This window comes from Trichoderma harzianum (assembly GCF_003025095.1).
Source record: "Trichoderma harzianum CBS 226.95 unplaced genomic scaffold M431scaffold_4, whole genome shotgun sequence".
Taxonomy (NCBI): Eukaryota; Fungi; Ascomycota; class Sordariomycetes; order Hypocreales; family Hypocreaceae; genus Trichoderma; species Trichoderma harzianum.
This window is the reverse complement of record NW_020209252.1, coordinates 221249-242075: the sequence shown is the minus strand read 5'-3', so window position 1 is coordinate 242075 and position 20827 is coordinate 221249. Positions and strand designations below refer to the sequence as shown.

General features: G+C 49.5%; 5 protein-coding genes across 5 annotated transcripts; 3 read left to right on the top strand and 2 right to left on the bottom strand.

Moving 5' to 3' along the window:
• Nucleotides 1-136: 136 nt before the first annotated feature.
• On the bottom strand, nt 137-1295 carry M431DRAFT_3478 (hypothetical protein; the record flags this gene model as incomplete). The annotated part of the gene is made up of 3 exons (XM_024914458.1): nt 137-379; nt 467-810; nt 917-1295. The coding sequence occupies 3 exons, from the start codon at nt 1293-1295 to the stop codon at nt 137-139; spliced, it is 966 nt and encodes a 321-aa protein (XP_024775960.1).
• Nucleotides 1296-3705: 2410 nt separating this feature from the next.
• Nucleotides 3706-4248, top strand: M431DRAFT_479994 (hypothetical protein; the record flags this gene model as incomplete). Its single annotated transcript, XM_024915825.1, has 1 exon — nt 3706-4248. One exon carries the CDS (start codon nt 3706-3708, stop codon nt 4246-4248), a length of 543 nt encoding a protein of 180 aa, XP_024775959.1.
• A 6690-nt stretch (nt 4249-10938) lies between these two features.
• Nucleotides 10939-12983, top strand: M431DRAFT_15000 (glycoside hydrolase family 16 protein). The gene is made up of 3 exons (XM_024912807.1): nt 10939-11343; nt 11432-11697; nt 11767-12983. Exons 1-3 carry the CDS (start codon nt 11247-11249, stop codon nt 12595-12597), a joined length of 1194 nt encoding a protein of 397 aa, XP_024775958.1. The 5' UTR covers nt 10939-11246; the 3' UTR covers nt 12598-12983.
• Nucleotides 12984-15802: 2819 nt separating this feature from the next.
• Nucleotides 15803-18939, top strand: M431DRAFT_82169 (hypothetical protein; the record flags this gene model as incomplete). The annotated part of the gene is made up of 4 exons (XM_024923128.1): nt 15803-16409; nt 16474-16799; nt 16853-17146; nt 17974-18939. The coding sequence occupies 4 exons, from the start codon at nt 15803-15805 to the stop codon at nt 18937-18939; spliced, it is 2193 nt and encodes a 730-aa protein (XP_024775957.1).
• Nucleotides 18940-19398: 459 nt separating this feature from the next.
• On the bottom strand, nt 19399-20112 carry M431DRAFT_371877 (hypothetical protein). The gene has a single exon (XM_024914644.1). The coding sequence runs from the start codon at nt 19964-19966 to the stop codon at nt 19487-19489; it is 480 nt and encodes a 159-aa protein (XP_024775956.1). The 5' UTR covers nt 19967-20112; the 3' UTR covers nt 19399-19486.
• Nucleotides 20113-20827: the final 715 nt, after the last annotated feature.

Below are 20827 nucleotides of genomic sequence, written 5' to 3'. Positions count from 1 at the left end.
AACCACCTCAAAATGAATCATCGTGTTTTCGTCAAGTTGGAGAAAAAGAGAAGGAGATATCCAAAACAGAGGCGCCCACACATATAGAGACCAGATGATGAGTTAGGCAATACGCTCCTCTGCCCTCTCACCCAAATCAGGGCATCCCAAACTCGCCATCCTCATCCGGCTTGCCGATAACAGGCTCCAGTAGAATCGGCAGACATTCGGCTGCATCTCTTCCAAAGGCAAAGTCACCCGGCTTTATCTTGTACATTTCCGCCTCGTCTTCCGCTTCGGGGTTGATGGTGACGATGCGCGCGCCTCGCTTTCTCGCCTTGTCGATATAACTAGCAGCAGGATAAACCTGCGCAGAAGTTCCAATGACAAACATGAGGTCCTTTTGCAAACAAGAGAACAATGGTTAGTCACAGTGAGGAGAGATGAAAGGGAGTAAAGGGTGGTGTGTGGTGGGTATAGTACGTACTATTGGCTCAGCACGCATCCATGCCGATATATCCATCATCATATTCGCATCCAAATCCTCACCAAACCAAACAACTCCGGGTCGCTGAATTCCTTTCTTGCATTGAGGACACTTGGGAATTTCATCCTCTCCGATATGCTTAACTCTATGATACGGGTCCAAGAGTGGGAGCGGCTCGCCATTGGGCATATCCACTGAGGCGGGAGCGAGCGCGGCACAAAATGGATCGTCAAAGTTTCCTTTTTGTATCCAGTCGCAGCTCTCGTTTGAGCACTTTATATCATAGAGGGAGCCATGCAGAGACTTGAGTTGTGAAGAAGGATGTTCTGCTCGCTGCGAGAGGTCTAAGAGGTTGAGCAACGATCTTGATTAGCCAATGAGAACAACAGAAGTATAGCCGCCATCAAACCTCAAACACACGCAATTCTGGAGCCAGCTTCAACAACTTACTGTCGACATTCTGCGTCAGGCACAAAAAGTCCATGTTCCGCCTGGCCAACGCGGCCAAGGCTCTATGTCCCATGTTCGGTTCTGCCTTGAGGGCAAGATGTCTCCGATATGAATAAAACAGCCAAACTATACCAGCGTCCATCTTGAAGGCTCGCACCGTCGCCAGCTGTGTAGCATCGTAGTTTCGCCAAAATCCTCCAGCACCACGGAATGTGGGAAGACCCGAGGACGCTGAGAGGCCCGCTCCACAAAGAGCGAGAATACGGCGGCTAGACTTCAGAACTTGGTGAAAGGCCTCGATATCGTTGTGAGGCGCCATCGGGTGGTTCGTTGTGCTCGTTTCTGCGCTTGCGCTTGTGTCTGCCGGTGTGGAATCCATTGAGTTTGTGACTAGCGGAAGCTGTTGTTCTCCCATCCTTTGAACAGGAAACCGAAACGCTGAGTCAGGCCTCTGATGGGAAGAAACAGTCGTCGAGAAGAATTAACGAGCGATGGAGGAATGGCTCAGGAAAAAGGGCGACAGAGATCGACGAGGAAAGGCGCGAGAGAGGGGACACAAAGGAGGGGAAATGCTGGCCAGACGCAGAAGCACAGCAGAAACAAGCTGCTGCGGTGTAAGGCAACAGGCCAGGAATAGTTATTGGTAGCGTCAAGCTCGGTCCGCGCACCAGCAGCTAAGCGGCGCTGAAGATTAAAAAAAAAAAAAGGAACGAAAAGAAAAGGCTGCGAGGCTGGATTGAGGCTTGACGGACGCCAAACCAGGGTCGTGAAAACGAGGGTCAGTTGGGCAGACAAGACAAGAGGTAAACGGAACGAGTAATTGGAAAAGACGCGGCGTCGGAAAAAGTGCAACGCGCGAGTCCAGCTTTATCTAACCTGCAGTACCAGCGAACTGATCAAAACAGTCTCGTTTGTAGGTCGAAGCCTGTTCCTGCGACCTGTTGCCGTGAGAGGATGTACGTCATGCTGTTAATCAGCTGTGAACTGGGATGTATGTCGCATCATTTTTGGAGACGTCGAGGTGGTTGGTGATTGGCCAGGGGAGGCTCCGTAGCTGCGACTCGACCAACAGCACAGACGATCAATCCCCCGGCAAAGATTGGACGAGCAGCGTTAGGACATCCCATTGCATTTAATAGTCTACATGAGACGCAATAAGCAAACCTGTGCTGTCAAACCGGCACTTGCACTCTTGCCTGTATCCTCTTAAGATACCTACTTCGGCATGAATCGACTAACCACGGATATGGGTCCGGCTCCAGCCAGCCATATTCTATATTTAGCAGCGATGGCGAGGTTCCTTATACCCGGTAACTACGGCAAACTATAAAAGAAGGTGGCTTTTGACATCACCAGATCCTAGAGGAATATTACTGTTGCAGCAGACAGACCGTCTTGCACCACTCTCTCTTGGTCTGCGCCAATCTGATCCCCCTAAAATTGTTTGTTAATAAGGATGGCACCTTCTCCGAATTGTTTAAGAGCGGGTATTACACATTGGAAGAGATATGCCGACAGTCTGTGAAGACGTAAATAAGAAGAGGTAATTTGCACAAAATTATTCATTAGGGTCTGTGGTTCCCTCATGATTCACCGGTAACCAGCCTAGACCAGTCAGCAGTGTTTTCATTACTCTTTTCTTGACCAAGATTCCTGACATAGCGGTACTTGATATTGCGCACAATTGTGCCGGAAAAACTATTCTCTTACGTTGATGGCGGTGGCCGTTGATGGCGGTGGCTAGCCCCAAGAAGTTGTAGTACTAGGAAATGGGAAGAACTTCGTACATAGTCAGCTATCCAGCATCTCATGTCTCAGATTTAAAGCTACATAGATAGGTAGTGATAATTCCAGAATATATATTAAAGATATATCGCCGTAGTAGCAGATACTAGAACAATGCGGCGATAGCGTAGATAGTAGAACAAAGTATCGACAATAGCAGATACTATAATAAAATATTAATAATGATAGAAAGTAGCGGTAGTAGCAGATCTTTCAAGAGCTAGGTACAGGAACATATCCACTACCTAGATACCTACTGGAAAAGTGAGTAGTAAATAAAAAGCTTCCCTCTAGAAGAAATTGAAAAGAATACGAATCATTTGGACTTAAGGCCGTCCGAAGGCAGTCTCAGATAGATTAAAAAGGTTTCGAAGGCGATTGCAGCAACGTTGCCAACTGCTGGAGACTTTGAACCATGGCGAGAAATTATCATCAACCGGGAACAATCAGCATGAAATGGGGCAAGATATAAAGGCCATGAAGCAAGAAATGCAGCTACACAGCTTGAGCATCCACAGCACATCATCCGACATTAATCAAATTAAAGAAAACGGTATACAAATCCGGGGAACCACTGGCTTCACATCCTGTTCCTACATGTGACCTCACGCAGTTTCTGAGGTGCTGGTTGGAATTCCCCCAGAAAATATTTTGTCCCCGCCCAAAGGGCAATACTTCCTCACGTGGCCCCATTTGTGCGATACATATGGGAAGGGAGCACGGATAACCTCTGGTTCGCAGGTGGGATCAGGGATAGGCTCTGCTTCTCTTCTGTCTCTAACTCTAAGTCGGCGGCGGCTGCGTGGACCGAGTCATGTTCTGAAGCTAGCGAATAGGCAGAAATTCTGTACTTACATGTGAGTTGTTAACAAAATGAGAAAGGGACGCCAAACGAGACTCTGTATTGGTGTACGGCATGGGATGGGGGGAGGAAAGAGAATGAAAGAGAATATGAAGGTGTAGGAGTAAGAAAGTGTAAGAGTGAAAGGGGAAAAGGGCAAGAGATGAATAGAGGAAGAGAGGAAAGCGGTTGCTGTTGCGGCTCGGGCTCAGGCTCGGGCTCGGGGGCCGGTCCTTCGGCCAACCGCAACGGCAGAGTCTGGGGAGGACGTTGCAGTCCCAATGCTTATGAGCCCAGGGCTATGCTGACCAATATTTTTTTATCTCCTCAAGATCATCACCGCCGTTGTGTTGTTCTCTTCTTCTTCTCTAGTCTTCAAGCACACCTCGTCGTCGTCATTACGCTCGCTCTTCCTCTCCGGATTCTCACGGTTGTCGTCGTCGACTCCTCTGTCTCCCTCTCGTCAAACTACTGGTCCCACATGACAATTTGTCGACATCGTTGTGTCACTATGGCGTCTAAAACAATTGTCGAGGTAATGCGTGAGCTCGTCTCGGCTTGTCTTTCTGTCCCTACATACAAGAACGACAACTTCGACCAGGTGTTTAATTCCATGGAAGCGTTCACCACTATCTTTGACGACGCTACTACAACACCGACTGCTGTCAACAGACAGCATCAGACTAACGCCTACACCAACTCCTGAGCTGATCCCACTCCCCTGGGAGGGACGGTCATGGACACCATCACCAGTGCACCCCAGAAGAGACATGTGACGTGGAAGAAAGTCTACAATGGATTGGTGGCGGATCTTGAGAATGGAGGGTCTGTCCAAACGCCACCAATCCGGTGACCTATCTACAATCTTCAACAAAAGATTAACCTTTTCCAACCTACTAGATATATGCCGTTATTAAAACAGCTTGTTAAAGGAACTAGCTAACTGCAGCTGTGGTTTAAGAGTAGTTGATAAAGATACCGGTAACATACCCCCATTAGTTGCCGATACTATAACTTGGGCCGCTCCAGCGACGGCTTTTTAAACGAGAAAAGCCCGCAGAGAGGTCTCATCGCTTTATAAAGGTGTCTTAGAAGATAAATGCTGATAGACAGAGAAGATACTGATAGATCTAGTGAGTGAGAGTGTGCAAGTGTAAGAGAGAGTAAGAGGAAGAAGGTGAGAGAAGAAGGGTACATTGATGCGTGTGTTGATCGCTGCTGCGAGGCGGGCATTGTAAAACGCTTTCATCTCGATCAGAGGCAGGCCCAGCTGATTTTTTCCCTCAACAAAAAATCGAGGGACAAAATATATGCAGGCAGGGGCACACTCGAGATTGTGAATTTATAACCTTTGTGCTCCTCTATTGGCCTTGCTTGCTGATGCATCACAAAGGCACATCTATGAAAGGGCTGCTAGATGTTCATCGTGTGGTTCGAGATGTAATGTATCAGTCGGCCGTTTCGTTTTCCTGTCCAGCCTCGTCAAGCCGACGCTTTCCCTCCAATGAACCACAATTAGCAAATCTGTGCTATTGAATGGCACTCACAGCCTCGTTTCCTCGCAGGGCTATTCCCTGAATCGAATATGGGTCCCGCTGCCGCCATCTTCTATATTTAGCAACGATGGAGATATCTCATAGCCACCCGCCAAACTTTAAAAGCGTACTCCATCTGGAGCTCGGAATAGACGGGTCGGCATTTTTTCCCTTTCTTTCACTTCTTTATTCTTCTATTTGGTGGGTCGGCTTGATGAACTCTATACCCGTGCTCATATCCACTACTCAACGACATGTGTGACCGATTTCATGACATCACTCTCGTACGTCTTAAACCACAGAGAGAGCATCGCGTGTTTATTCCACACATCTCTATTCTTATACCATGGGCTTAAATGGTCATTAAGCGGACGAATCAACATCAGTGGTTAAACAAAATTCCTGTTCTATACTTGTAATATGTGCATCGAAAATCTCATCCTTTGACTGCAAGTGAGATTTATAATTATAGTGGCTTATGTAATGTCCGACGGAGCATACGGGGACATGTATCTATTCCGTACCTATTTTGAGCAATACATTGCGCTGAGATGCGTCAAGAATATAAATAAGTAAATGAATAGTTCGCATACGAGTACATGAAAGTATTTATTTTGAGGAACTCACCTTGTTCTGTAGTATGTAGAGTACTGCGGTTGGTGCATTACATCAACACCCAACGGAGAAATACTTTTGACATGTCACTGCTAAATGAACATACAACTCAAGAATGTAAACATGACCATTTACATCACATTGTGCTTAATGGCTAGCTACACTATCTAAGAGTCTAACGATTAATTGTATCGTGAAAATATAAGTTAAGCAAATGCACCAAAAGTGGTTGGATCCAATATGTCAACAAGGTAGAGCTTGTTCCTATCTAGTTGCTGGCTGGTATGCGGTATGCTATTGACCTTTGATCACCAGATTCAGGACAGCTACTATTTAAGTGCATAAGGACCTAACCTACATCATTTATCGTTTACATAGTTACGCATAAGTAAGTATAAGTGGTGCTACTGTAACTGATATAATGGTACTACTATATATGCACTTTGCGTTCGAAGGACACTCTGTACGCCTGAACGGCCCTTCCCGTCATCGACAGCTTAATCGTAAAGGTTAATCATCATTAATCTACTCCGTACACAGAGATCGTCAGGGTAGAGTAAAAAACAACAAAAACAATAATAAAGAGTCTTTGTTATATTAAAGCGGAACATGTCTGAGACATTGAATCGATCCCAGCCGAAACAACCTCTCAAGGGATAGCCTACGCACATACATACTGCCTAGCAAGAGAAAATGGAGCACTTCAAACCGCTCTACTCCGTAGTTAGTTGATTCTACTCTTTGTTGTGGTCAAACTGGCCGGTCTGAAGGAAAGACTTCGGCCGCATAGTGGGAGAATACGACCTTTGCTTCCCATTGGGAGGCAACCGGGAACCCGCCATCACGAGCATCCCAATCCAAGTTTACGAGTACTTTTTACGAGACCCTACTGTACGAACAATGCACGTTCCGCTACCCCTCTTTTTGATACGGCGGCAGCAGGATGGTTGAGTTCTTAGATGCTCCTTTGTCGCAGGCGCCACAGCTGTCTCATCCGCCCTGCAGGGAGAGCAAGAACTAGGAAACACCCGGCGCAAAGCACATCCAATATTCTTCCTCTTCCGTCTTTGTCTATGAGCGTAGAGCAAGTGCGTGATTAGGAAGACGGGGGCTGCTGCTCGACAACTGTTTCGTGTGAGGCGCAAATTCGTCTGAAACGGCACCGGATAGGTCCCTTGCGCTGTCGAGCCACTGTTTTAGAATGATCGTCGCGAAACCTTGGCAACAAAAGACAACCGGGCTTTTTTCTTCCCCTTCTTTTCTTCTTTTCTTCCCTTTTCCACCCCCCATCCGCTGGACGAGAGCCGCTGTCGACGCAGGATCTTGCCATATGCGGCCATGCCCGACCGTGCAAAGGGCGACCTGTCACCCAGTAGGTGCAAAGTAAGCCATGGGTAAGAGTCAATGCCCGGGCCCTCAGCGGTGAGGCCGTATTAGAAATGAATACGAGAGCACAACCGAAACGCCGAAGCAGCACCTGGGCAAAAAATGATGTGGTGAAGGTTGCCAATGGGAACCCAAAGCCACGGCATTTATCTGCTGCTGGAGTTTTGACGGGTTTGGAAACGATAAGGACGCCCTACGACGACAGTAGTGCCTCGTACATGCAGGTATGGTGTTAATGCTCGTACGGGTGCTTGTACAACTACATGGTCAGCAAAGAAAAGGCTCACATGCGTCCGGACATTTGGCTGCAGGGAGAGGAGGCTTAACAGCGAAGAGTCCCCTTTGCAGCCTAGCCGGGCCACGAACGTGATGCTACTTGCTTGCGCAAAGAGTAAATATAGAAACATTGAAACTCATGATGCAGGCAAAAGGCCGAACTAGCGCAACGGGATTCCCCGTATCTCTCTCTCTAAAAAAATTCTTCTCTTCTTCTTTTTGCCTCGATAATCTCGTGTCAATGCGACGATCGCTTCGGAGGCTAGATGAGTGCATGTGCCCGGAGGTGGGAAATTTTGAGACCGTCAGATGAGCAACACCGAGTAAGTGCAGAGTGGCACAGCTACGGCAGACTCCGAAGATGGATCCGGAGGCTAAAAACAAGCACGAAGCACTAACAAAAGAGCTTAAAAATGAGAGAGAGACAGAAGGAAAATGGTAAAACAAAAGAAGACCAAAGAGGATAGTATCGGCCTCCCTTGGAACACACTTCGTATGTCATGATCACTCACCTGGTGTCGACGTCAATGGGCCAAGAAACGCCGTGGACGAGAGAAGAGACTGCCAAGGAGTAATTTAAAACAACAGACAATAGACGCTCTGGCACGGCCGAATTCGGTAGTCGCCGCGCCGGGGTCACACAAAGCGCCGCATGGCATTGGATGGGGACTCGGAAAAGGGCTTGCAAGCACAGCACAGCCCCGCGGCTACAGCCCACTGTTTTTCTGCTGTAGATTGAAGAAGAAAAAAGCAGAGAGATAATGCTCGTATGTATGTACAGTAGGTACAGTACAGTACCTCACCTATCAACTCTCAATACGCAATATACGTGTGAATACGAAGCCGCCCCATCCCGCCGGGCTAGCACTGGACGGCGACGGTGCCGGAGTGCCGTGGCCAACAGAGCAGCTGAGGAAGTCGGCACAAGAGTTCAGTTCAAGGCTTGGAGCGACTCGGGTCACGGGGACTGAGTTGGCGACCTGGGCCCTGGACTCGTTCCCTTCATGTGCTGTCCGTTATTTTTGGTCCGTGATCTCGGAATCGATCATGGATGCCGGTACAAGTATGAGTACATCGATGTTGTCATGGGTGACAGCACCTCCAGGCTCCCTGTGCGGGTACATGTACAAGTACAGATGCCAAGCACCGACTTTCTCGTGTTTGCGGGCTCTCGTGAGGTACCGCCCTCCGTATTTGAGTAAAAAAAGAACAAGACGGAGAAAAAAAGGGACAAAGGGAAGAAGAAAAGGGTGTGGAGGGGCAGGAGAGAGAGAGAGAGGCTGGGCCTTGTAAGCTGCTCTGCTGTGCTGTAAGGCTATTGGGCGAGTAATCGGAGCTGGCAACTTCGTAGCATCGGGCTGCAGAATCCACGGCATCCCGCTGTGTCTGAGATTGGACGAGGTTGGATGGGATTGGCGCTGTGGAGGAGGAGTTTCCGATTGAGTCATCTGCGCTTTTCAATCTTTTTTGTGAGACCCAGACCGTGTTACAGACACTTTACATCCAATATACAATCCATGACAGCAACGATCTCAGCCAAGGCGTTTTACTGTTACTAGTGACATGACGCTTTGGCAGCCCCGGCGGAGAAAAAAAGTCTCCTGAGGGGCATTTGAGGGGCTCTCGAGGGGGATCGGATCAGAGATCAGATCAGAAAAGAAGGCGAGTCGAAGAATGGGCAGAAGGGAGGAGGCTGGGCTTAGCGTTGGTGACATGGCGACACACATGCACGAAAACGACGGGACATGCATTAGAGGAGAGAGATATGAGATGTAGATTTGGGTCACCCATAGATACAGAGTAGATTGAGATTGGTGTATTACGGCACACAAAGGGCTCGCAAAAGTCTGGAGAGGAAAGTGATTTGATTGATGGCATCTTGGGGGTGGATTTGACTAGGTAGCACCATGCCGAGGCCGCTTGGCCGATTGAGGCTGGTTACCTGACTTTGGATGGGGCTTCCGACCAGCAGCTTACTCTGAGCCCCATGTAGCGGTACCTGTACTCGTACTTTTTGCGGGTGATCGGTACGCACCTTTTTGGTGGTACGAGCGACGATGAGGAAGACGAGGAAGGGCACGGTGCTTATACTCCGTGTACTGGATATCAGCTCGGACGGTGTTTTGGAGATGGTGGCAACAAGCTCGAAACTCGAGACTCGAGCTCCTTTTTTTTTTTTTTTTCTGCGGCTCTGGACGATCCATCGCGCATCCCATCTCGGGCACTGTGACACACAGCTGTCAACGGCCTGAGCAACGCCGTATCGTTGGCCGTGCTTTTTGTTTCGCTGCTGTACCCGAAGATGGACCCTGCAGCTCGATAGTCGTGTCCATCCAGGGGCCGGAGCCAATGACGTACCAGTACAAGCAGGGTCTCTAACTTGTACCGGTACAGGCGTCAGGTTGAGGCGCTGTGCCTGGGCTGGGCATGTAGGTACAGTAAGAGTACATGTAACCTCCCTAAAGCAGCAGGTCCTGTAGCAGCGATCCCAACGGCGGTTTCGAAAGAGCGCACATCCTTCTTTGTGATTATCGTGATTGACAGCCAACGGACCGAAACGGAGCACAGGGCATCGTGTGAGCTGACGGTGCGATTATTATTCTGTGCGATTTGTTTGCGATCGTGTTGCGCGTCGGCGTCATGGACTGACCGTTCGATCAATTGGTTCCTAAGTGACGTATTGTACAGTATTGCAAAGTGCATGTACTGTCACAGGCCACGAAGCGTCTCTCCCATTCACTACCACGCGGAAGCTGATTAAAATACGAGTCTAATGTGTGGGTGCTGCTGCAACTGCACCGCTCGTTACGCGTACCAGAGCAACAGCATCACTCGTATGAGCGTCGGATGTACGAGTACTCGTACAAAACGGCTGATAACGGCAAGCCACCACGTTGGCTGCAGTTTTCTGGCAGGAAAATGGGCGGCTAGGCAGGAGACACGAGACCCGATTAGGCTACCGGAAAGTCGGAAATGGCATCAATCGAGCAATACGATGCGGAGTACCGGTACAAGGCCAGCCGCAGCTGCGATGACTGGCGGGCGAGTAACACCTCGTACCTCGTTCTTTTGCTGTCGCTGTCTAAACGCCAGTAGCCATACAGTTGAACGCCACCTGGGCACTGACTGGGGGTCCAGAACGGTGGGCGACTTTTTTTTTTTGGGCGGGCTCTCCACCAGCCGGACCCATGGAGCCGAGGACAGTTCTTGGGGCTTTGGGGGCTCTCTCTCCTACTGTACGAGGACAACAGCGCTGGCAATGGGCTGGGCTGGGCTGGGATCTTTTCAGGCGTCGTATCGGACTGCACTCAGCCTGGTTGGCCACCGCAGCAGCGCGCCATGACGGACAGGGGGAGGCGAAGAACAGTCTGAACAGATGCAGGGGGCTAAGTCAAAGATAGGCGCCATGTACTGTACTCGTACGAAAAGCTGACATGGATCCCCTGCCTCCGCCAAGACAAGGGTCCACAGCAGGGGGCCTGGACCCCTGGAAGGTCTCGAGGTTCCTCCAAAGCCTCTCAAGTCGGCGTCCCTTCTCTCTAGGTGTGTCTTGGAAAAAGAATAATAAGACACTCACCACCAGCCTAGCCTTCCCTTCTCTTTTCCTCTCTTTTTTCCTCTCGTCCCTTTTAATCGTCATCACACTTTCTCGTTAAAAGCCTCTCGAGCTTCCTCAACTTCTCCTCGAGTCCCCTCCCGCGTCTTTTCTTTTGCGCAGTCTCTCGCTACCAGCCTTTCGGATTGACCGACTATCGCTTGGTTTTTGCAGCCATAATCCTGCATAGGTTAATAATATCTTTCGACCGTCTTATACTTGCACATTTTCCACCCGTCAATCCGGTTATTTATTTATTTTCGACAATCCGTCGCTATCGTATAATCATCTGCAACCATGCTTTCCAAGACCTTCACCACCGCTGCTCTGGCTCTTGCCGCCTCCACCCTGGTGTCTGCCCAGACCTCCACGGACTGCAACCCTCTCGAGAAGAGTAAGTGAATTTCGAAAGGGGCATCTCATTTCTCCAGCACGGATTATGAGATATGTCACTCCATAGCCAACTAACACAAACCTCACAGCTTGCCCTAACGACCCTGCCTTCGGAAAGAACGACGGCGACTGTGACTTCACCAAGGGCGCCTGTGGCAACTTCGAGAGCCTTCCCGGCACCACCCTCAAGTACAACGGCAACGGTGCTGTCTTCTCCATCAGCACCGAGAAGGAGGCCCCTACCATCCGCACTGGCAAGTACATCTTCTTCGGCCGCATCGATGTCGTTGTCCAGGCCGCCGCCGGTGCCGGTATCGTCACCTCTGCCGTTCTCCAGTCCGACGATCTTGACGAGGTATGTTTGCTTTCCATTCTTTGCTACCAATGTCGAAATGTGACAGTATGACTAACTGTGATGATGTAGATCGATTGGGAGTGGGTTGGCGGTGACAACGCCCAGGCTCAGACCAACTACTTCAGCAAGGGTAACACCGCTACTTACGACCGTGGTGCTTTCCACCCCGTCTCCAACCCTCTGGGATCTTTCCACACCTACTCTGTTGAGTGGACTTCTGCTGGTGTCAACTGGCTGATCGACAACAACGTCGTCCGCAGCCTCACTGCTGCTAACGCCGAGGGCGGTGCTGCCGGCCTTCCCCAGACCCCCATGCAGGTCAAGCTCGGAACCTGGGTCGCTGGTCGCAAGGATGCTCCCCAGGGCACCGTCGAGTGGGCTGGTGGTTACACCGATTTCTCCAAGGCTCCCTTCCTCGGCTACTACAAGAGCATCTCCATTGTCGACTACGCCGGTGCTGATGCCCCTACCTCCAAGAGCGTCAAGGAGTACATCTACGGCGACCACAGCGGTTCCTGGCAGAGCATCAAGGTCTCTCTCGGAGACGGCAGCGATGACAGCAGCGACTCTTCTTCCACCACCGCTGCCCCTACCTCCACCAAGGGTTCTTCCTCCTCCACCAAGGCTCCTGCTTCTTCCACCAAGGCCCCTGCTTCCACCACCGCCGCTGAGCAGCAGACCACCACTGCCGAGCAGACCACCCTGGCTTCTTCCACCGCCGCTCCTACCAAGAGCTCCGGCGGTGGCAGCGCCAGCAACGGCACCGTCTCCTCCACCGGCTCTGTCCAGCCCACCAAGCCTCCCACCGTCCCCGGCAGCGCTGGTGCCCGCACCGCCGCTACCCTCGGCAGCGTCTTCGCTGTTGGTGCTGGCCTTGCCCTTGCTCAGTTCCTCCTGTAAACGGGACCCTCAAGTCACACTCCCCTTTTGTTTTGCTTTTTAGGAATGTACTTATTGTTGCGGGCATGAAAAGCATGTAGATGGGGCAGATCGTTTGCGTGCGGAGAAGAGAGCGGACCAAGCTAATACTATACAAATTCGGGTTTTTTACACAAGCCGCCGTTTTTCTTGTTCAATTGTACATTCTGGCAACGGACACCAAAATCTGTGGCAAGTCGTATTCACTCGACCGAAATATTCCACCCAATTTCCTTTTATTCCTATTCACTGCAAATTACTTCTGGACGAGAACGCCTATAATGATTTTTTTTTTTTTAATGGGGGAGGTCTGCTCTTCTTCCCGCCGAGCCGATTTCGGGTAATGACGTTTGCTTGGATTGATGAAGAGAACAGGATCGATGATTGTTTTTTTGCCGTTGGTGTTTTTGTTTTTTGGTTTGATATCCTCTTTTGATGTTTTGTTATTGCCTGTTTTGGATCATGTATTTCCCGGCGCATGCCCGATTGGGACGCTGCCTATTTGTAGAAGGACGTTACAAAAATGAGAGAAACCTTGATTACATCTTACCCTTGCCTTTCTCCATGTGTGATTCTGTTACCAACAGCAAAGTGTTACTAACAGCCAAGAGTCGGGTATCATAACTCTCTTCGCTTGGCTGTCTCTTCTCCATCCCCCCATACTCGTGTCAAATTGCCATCTGCTGTGAATACGGGGTACTGCTACTCCGTCCCGGGCCATTAATTACACCCAGACGCAGCTAGTGGCTGCTAGTTGGTGCCTCCCCGCGCATAGGCGCAGTTGGTTAGGCCCGAAGCGGACGATGCGATGCAAGGGTCTGGGGGCTTTCATTTCCTTTCGGTGCCTGCCAAGCTTGGGAGGCGTTTGCGGGCTTTTGGGGCGGCGGATTTGTGTTTGGGGCCTTGCTTGCATGGTACGTGTACGGGGGATGGGATGATGGTTCGTGACAACTGGAGAGGACATGGAGGCATGGGCGTTGAAGGGGCCTGTGCGTTGGTGATCGAGTAATACGATACGAGAGGGCATGGGTGTGGATGAGGTGAGTTGAGTGAACTGGACTCGTGTTGGATGAGGTGAGGGAGATGGAGAAATTGAGATGAATTGTTACGAGTACAGAGGGCGTTGAATCTCATGCCCGTTGTGGGAGTTGGTTGGTTTGGATTACAACGGTGAAGAAGTAAATTACGTGCATGAACAATGAAACGTGCAAGAGTCTCGCGATACGAGTAAGCCCTCTGCTCTGCTTACAGCATTTTTTTTCTCTCTCTTTTACGTGCGATTACTCACGACAAGTCAATGCGACCACCTCCTTTTCCATGGGCTAAACGCGTACTTGGCTGCATTGGGCAAGAGAGAAATGGGTGGTTTTGTTATTACTGTTACACTGGTACCTGTACTGGTACTGGGGGGACGAAGCTATCGAGTGTGAGTGAGTGCTGGTGGTGGGTTTTTGGGTGGTGCTATGCGGAAATGAGGGTAGTGCGACTTGGGCGCGTGGGAGGAGAGATGGTTGCATGAATGAGTGATGCTGTGCATGATGAAGGAGATAGAGACTGTCAATTGGTGTCATTGGCGGTGGATTGTTTCTTCTTCTTCTTCTTTTGGTTCTGTTTAGGTGAATGCAGCTGAAGTTGTGTTGCCATGAAATTGCTCGTATTGCTACTTGGGCAGGCCGTCAAGTACACGTTATTTCAAGCACCTCCCCAAGACGAGATAACGCGAGATGGCACTTCATTGCCGCGCCGATGATAAGAGGCATTTATTCCGCCAATGCAGGTACCAGTACCTGCTATCTCGATCGAGGTGCTAAGGTACGGAGAACGCCGTGGTTTTGCCTCTACCTAGCTCTATAGGTACCTGAAAGCTATCTTGGGCTGCTTCGAATTGAGCTCGGCCTTTTCGCACAAGCTGATGGCGCCGAGTCCGGCTTGGCCTCTTCCAATGCCAATGCTTGGCTACCTTTTTTTTCATCCTCACTCATTGAAGCCTTTAAGCGAGCCAGCAGCCTGTAGTTTCCCCCATGAGTTACTTTGAGCACTAGCTGCCGAAACATTTGGGGAGATGCAACGAATGAGCGCGCAGAGACGTGAGTTCTGAGTCATGGAGCTTTTTCAGCTGTGGTTTTCGAAGGTGCTTAGCCTTCTACTGTCTCTCTATCTCTCGCTATTTGTTTCCTAGAATGGGACTTTTTGACTACGTTGGTAGAGTGTTACTTTGTTGTGAGCTGAGCTGCCCATGATTGCGGTTTTGAGTGACGCGACTTGGCTTTTGACGTGACGGTTGCACATGGCTTGTCGCTGTTTTGGGTGAGATGCCATTTGGAATGAAGTTTTTACTTTTATAGATGTCATGTCCATCCATAAGAAGCATAAATTATGGAATGGTAGTTCGTAGATTCATAGTGGTTTCTTGGTAGAGAGTGTGTATTGCTTCTCCAAGATGTACATACACATTTGGTGTCTTAAGCACACGTATAGGCACAAATTGACGATATTGATAGTGTCGACAATTAGTATCTGGTATAGAAATGTCGTGACTGAGCCTTGCTGGGAGGTATGTAAAAGCTGTGGCAGCCGCAAACTTCCATTATATGTTGCCATGCTTCGCTATCATCGCCATAGCGGGAGAGTCTCAGCTGAGTGTGCTCATACTCCTGGTAGGAGACCTGCTATTCATCTCGGACACAGTGAATATTGTTAAACAGCTGCGCTATGATTTCACTTGCTTGAAACACTCGAACGCATCTATATAATGACTCTGTCCAACGTCACATCCCCCTCTTCGGGAATTCTACTCCAAAGAGACTTACAAACGAAAACTTTTCTGCTCTTGTGAGGTTCTCACGAATAAAACTCTATTAGTTCGATCTTGCGAGTGTTGCACATTCCTGCTGTCTTTGAACAAAGATACAATGTGACTGATATGACGTGGCTCGAGCATCTCATCAGCTGTGGAAGGCACAACCATCGTCTCTCGTAGTTGACAAGATGCATTTTGATATAAAAAGGGAAAGAGCATCTCAGGATCATGGTTCTGCTTTTCATATCCCAACGCAAACCTGCATCTCTGCACATCAACACACACTCTATCATCATCACTACAATCACCGGCTTACTGTGGTATTGTGTTATATTTCCTGGAATCACATTATTTTTATCATAACGTTACCATCTCAACATCTCCACCATGTCCTATCGCTGCTACATCGTCCCTCCTCACCTCCTCAAGGCCATTGGTGAATCCTCTCACAATCCCGACACCATCCGTGAAGCTGCTCGAGCTGCCCTTCAGTCTCATCACGCCTTTACTGCCAAACGCAAGAGCCACATCGAGGCAGTGATACAGAGCCGACGCAGCAGCCGCGCTCCACCTCCCACTCGTCCCTTTGTTCCCGCCCATGTCCTTCGCCATATATCAGAATCGGAGCACGTGGACGAGGAAGCTCGAGCACGCGCTGCGAGAGACCTAGAACATACCCTTCACCTTGAGTCACGAGCAAAGCATCGTGAAGAAGGGGCTCAGATCGCGGCAGAAGTAGCAAAACTCGGCAAAGATGCGCCACAGCGATCAATCTACGATGCAGAGCATACCTCAAGCGAGAGACAATTGCCTGGTAAGCTCGTTCGGGCTGAGGGCGACAAGGCGGCCAAAGACAAGACTGTCAATCAGGCATATGACAATGTCGGAACAGTTTTGGAATTTTACAAAGACAAGTTTAAGTGGAACTCCATTGACAACAAAAACATGGATGTTATCAGCTCTGTCCATTTTGGTCAACAGTATGAGAATGCTTGTAAGTGTTTGATCGATAGCCCTGCTTCAACCCCAACCTATTGCACTGGCTAACACGAGGGCAGTTTGGGACTCGGAAGAACGCCAAATGGTGTTTGGAGACGGCGGCGAGTTCCTCAGCAACTTTACTGGCTGCATCGACGTTATTGGGCACGAGTTGACGCACGCAGTTACTGAACACACAAGCGCCCTCGACTACCAGGGACAACCAGGTGCCTTGAATGAGCATATTTCCGACGTGTTTGGCATCATGATAAAGCAAAAGGTACAGGATGAAACATCGCAAAATGCCGACTGGCTCATCGGCGAAGACTGCATTCTTCCCGGTGTCAAAGGCGTTGCTCTTCGAAGCATGAAAGCCCCTGGAACAGCATACGATGACCCTCGATTTGTGAGTTGCAGAATGTTATCCCCCAGATCATTCGAGACTGACAATTTGAGTAGGGCAAAGATCCCCAAGTCGACAACATGAAAGACTATGTCACAATGTATGAGGACAATGGCGGTGTACACATCTACTCTGGCATTCCCAACAAGGCCTTTTACCTGGTCGCCAAGGCATTCGGCGGCTACTCTTGGGAGAAGGCCGGCCAGATTTGGTGGAAGACGATGCGGAGCGGCAAGGTGCCTGAGAGTTCCACGTTTCTCCAATTCGCTGATGCTACCGTCGATGTTGCCAAGAAGGAGTTTGGCGAGGATGTGGCCAAGACGGTTCGGAAGGCTTGGGATGATGTTGGCGTGCGCAGGAGCATCTAGAGGAGAAGCCCGGGTGGTTGGTGCACCATTCTCTAGACACTTGTCTTGCTACGATCTTCCCTATGATGAAGCCGCTCCCTAAGTTGTCCTTTTTTCTCTCCTCAAGTACTGATAGTTTGAATTGTATTCTTCAAAGGCTGAGGTCTGAATGATGTGCTTTCTGATGTGCTTGTCTAATTTAGCCACTGTGACAAGAGTTTGCAAGTACATCACCCCTATACGCGCTAAATAGCCTCATTGTCTGAGTGATATCTCTATGATGGCCGACTGAGTGAAGATATTGCGGCAATTGCTTGTGTGAGGAGAGACCGATATATTTATCAATCTGCATGGAGAACCAAGTGTCCTATCAAAGATAAGATACGGGTACCTCGGAACGCCCAATGGAAGGAGCAAAGGGTGAGTGGATGGAGCATCAAGACAGAGCAAATATGAGGAAGGAGGTGCCTGCCTGGCATTGAGCTTTGGCACCTGTAACAAAAGACAGATGTGAGAATCTCTCCGCATTTCCAACTTTTGGCGATCCTTCCTCTTCATTGCTTCACTCGAACTATTTCACGCCATTTGTCAACATTTACTGCGTTTCATTAAACCCTGTTACACATTATTAGAGTGCTTCAGCCAGTTGGATTGAACTCTCCATTATCAAGCCCAAGAGCAAGACAATGGCTTCTTTCTTCACGCCTTTAAACCGCAAGGCTGACCAGAGAGCGCCGCCTTCTACTCCAGCAGATGACCCGCCACAAGAAGCGCCGAATAAACCGTCTCCAATCGCTGTCGGGAAAATAGAATCACCAAAACACAACGAGATCAGACTTCGCTACCAGCTCTCACTGCCCACGCTTAGATCGCTTTCTGCAATTGACAAAGCGCCCAACCGACGAAAGGTGCTGCAGACCGCGTGCGGCGCAACAGAGTTTCGATCTTTCCCAATAAGACAAGCGGAAAAGAATCTGTTTCGAGAAATCAACGATCATACAGGAATCCCTTATCCAGTCAACGGGCCTGTCACTGAACCTTGGCAGAAGGTATTTTTGCTCATTCAGATTGATCTGTCGCGAGGAGGATGGCCGAACAAAATATCTGCCAATGGTCGCAAAGAGCTTATGCGAGACAGCGGCCGAATTTACATCGTGATGGATCGTGTATTGAGATGCATTGCCGACATCCTTGGAGAGAGGGAAGACGGCAGGGGAGTCACTGTTACCTTGGATGTTCTCAGGAGCGTTCATGCAAAAGTATGGGAAGGCTCCGAAATGGAATTGCTACAGGTCGAAGGAATTGGCGCGGCAAAAATGAAGCGCCTTACTGATGCAAGCATCAAGACCATCAAGCAACTTGCCGGATTGGAGTTTTATCACATTGAACGGTTGCTTAGCAGAAACCCACCCTTTGGGCATCAAATGTTAAATCAGCTATCAGGATTCCCGCTGCTACACCTGCAGGTTTCTGTGATATCCAGTTATACTCCTGCCCAGGATGATAAGGAAGACGCTAGCATGCCAGGACCCTGTCAATCTTGGGTGACCAGAATCGTACTGGGGTACAGCAATGACATTATACCGACCTGGTGTAAAAAAAATCCGTGGGCAACTTTGGTGATAGAAGGAGATGATGGTCGTCTCCTGTGGTTCTGGAGGGGAAGCGTGAAAAGGATGGAGGGCACCAAGATCATGTTTGTCCGTCTGGATGCCAAGAAGGGAGAGAGCGTCAAGGCTACGTTTGCTTGTGAAGGCATTGTAGGGACTCTTGTACGATTTACACTGACCATCTAAAACCTACTAGTAGCCTCATGTATACCAGATTTGCATCTCAAATTGGCAGGTTAGAAGGCTCTGCTCGCGCTCTCACGCCACTACTTCATCATTGTGTCGAAAAAAGTACCGATATATTAATAACTTTACGAAATAGCCAATGTGGGTGACAGAACAATACAGAGCTGTGCCTTGAGGAAATTGGAAGGAGATTTTCGACCACTCTGGCTTGCAGCTGTTGAAACCAATGCAACGACCGGTCTGCTTTTGCTTTTAGCGCAAATGCAAGGCAGACTGCCCTGACCTCATTGTCGCTGACAACTCACAGACAGACTAATTTCAGCCGCAATTATCCTAGTTAGCCCCCCTCCGTAAGGGAGGAGGAATTATATGCCGAGCTCAAGAGAGAGAGAGAGACAGAGAGGAAAAAGAAGTCAAGAGTGGGCGAGTCGGGAGAGCTTACAAGAATTAAATATGAAGAAAAAAGACCAACCTTCACTTACATTCGAAAGACAGCATCGAAAGTATCCAAGAGCAGGAGACTTAACCGAGACTCTCAGGTTACGAGCTATACTCCTCTATACCGGAGCCTGATCCAGCCCGATGGAGTTTTGCCTTGCAGTCGATGCATAAGGAACATTTCAGCCCCATGGCCACCTGCTGCTTGCCACTGGAAACCAAGTCTCATGGGCACCCATTCACAACTGGCGCAAATACGATATACGATCTGGTTAGCGAGCGCCTGTCGGCTGAGGCTTGTGCTGGCCTTAGTCTTGTAGCTAAGCTTAAGTGCGTCTCCACTGCGACATCCGGCTTGAGCAATGGAATTATTTTGCCTATTTACTGCCGATGCTATCAACGGAAGCGGCCCAAGTATACAGCGAAAGATTGAGTCATCAGTCCAACATCTGCACATCCGCATCCAGTTGAGGACAATGGCTGCTGGAGGCAACGAGATCGAGAGACAGTCTGTCGGTGAATACTCTCCAAGGCCTAGAACTTGACGATGCGAGTGCCGGAATATTGCTGGGGTATATCCACAACCCATTGGGCTGCTTCATAGGGAGATCATCCGCAACGGTCTGGCCCAGCCCTGGTCTACAACCGACTATCGCTGGCATTATGGAGGCTAGAGTGATCCCATGTCTCACATCCTATAAAACCATCCAACTGTTGCCTCGCACTATTCCCAGAACTGCTCATCCCGTCCACATGGTCCCTGCGAGCTGAAAGAATCGACCCCGCTCTATATTTTCCTTCCCTCTCTGGACCCCATCGTGGGAGGCAATTGTTATTCTTGGTCACCGCGACTTTCTATTGTCACTGGCAAACATACCGCATCAAGGCAGACCTGACCGCCTCAATGTGAGGGGAGCGGGAAGAATTAGCCACCCACCCTCCTCAACTTGGGTGTCATTGCTCAATAACTCAATGGCCAAGCAATGCCACTTGGCTGGGCTGCATGAATATGGGCAGTAGCTCAAGCCACCAGTAAACCGCAGCATACTGGTATAAGCTTTCCTCTGCCCTACTGGAAATACTTGGCGAAATGGGCTGAGGGATTAGTGCCGGCATGGGCCTTGCCATGACTCCAAGCCGTCCCTGTGCTTCACCAATCAAGGCTGGATGGAGTGTCGCTTGTTTTTCGACCCCTGGACAGGATTGCCTGCTAGCTTGTGATGGCTTCTTCTGAACCCCAATGGGTGTATGAGAAGTTCAGGGCTACTGCAGGAGTTTTGAAAAAGGAAATTGTTGAGAGTCCCTTTTTGCAGCTTTGCGTAGCTGCCTATAAAGACGGCTGAGAACCTGCTTCAACTCTGGTTGTTGCACGTCTATTGCCGTTAAACACTCTTGGAGTCCGAGGCAATCTTTTGGCCAAGCAACATTGTGTGTCGTCCACTCAATTCTT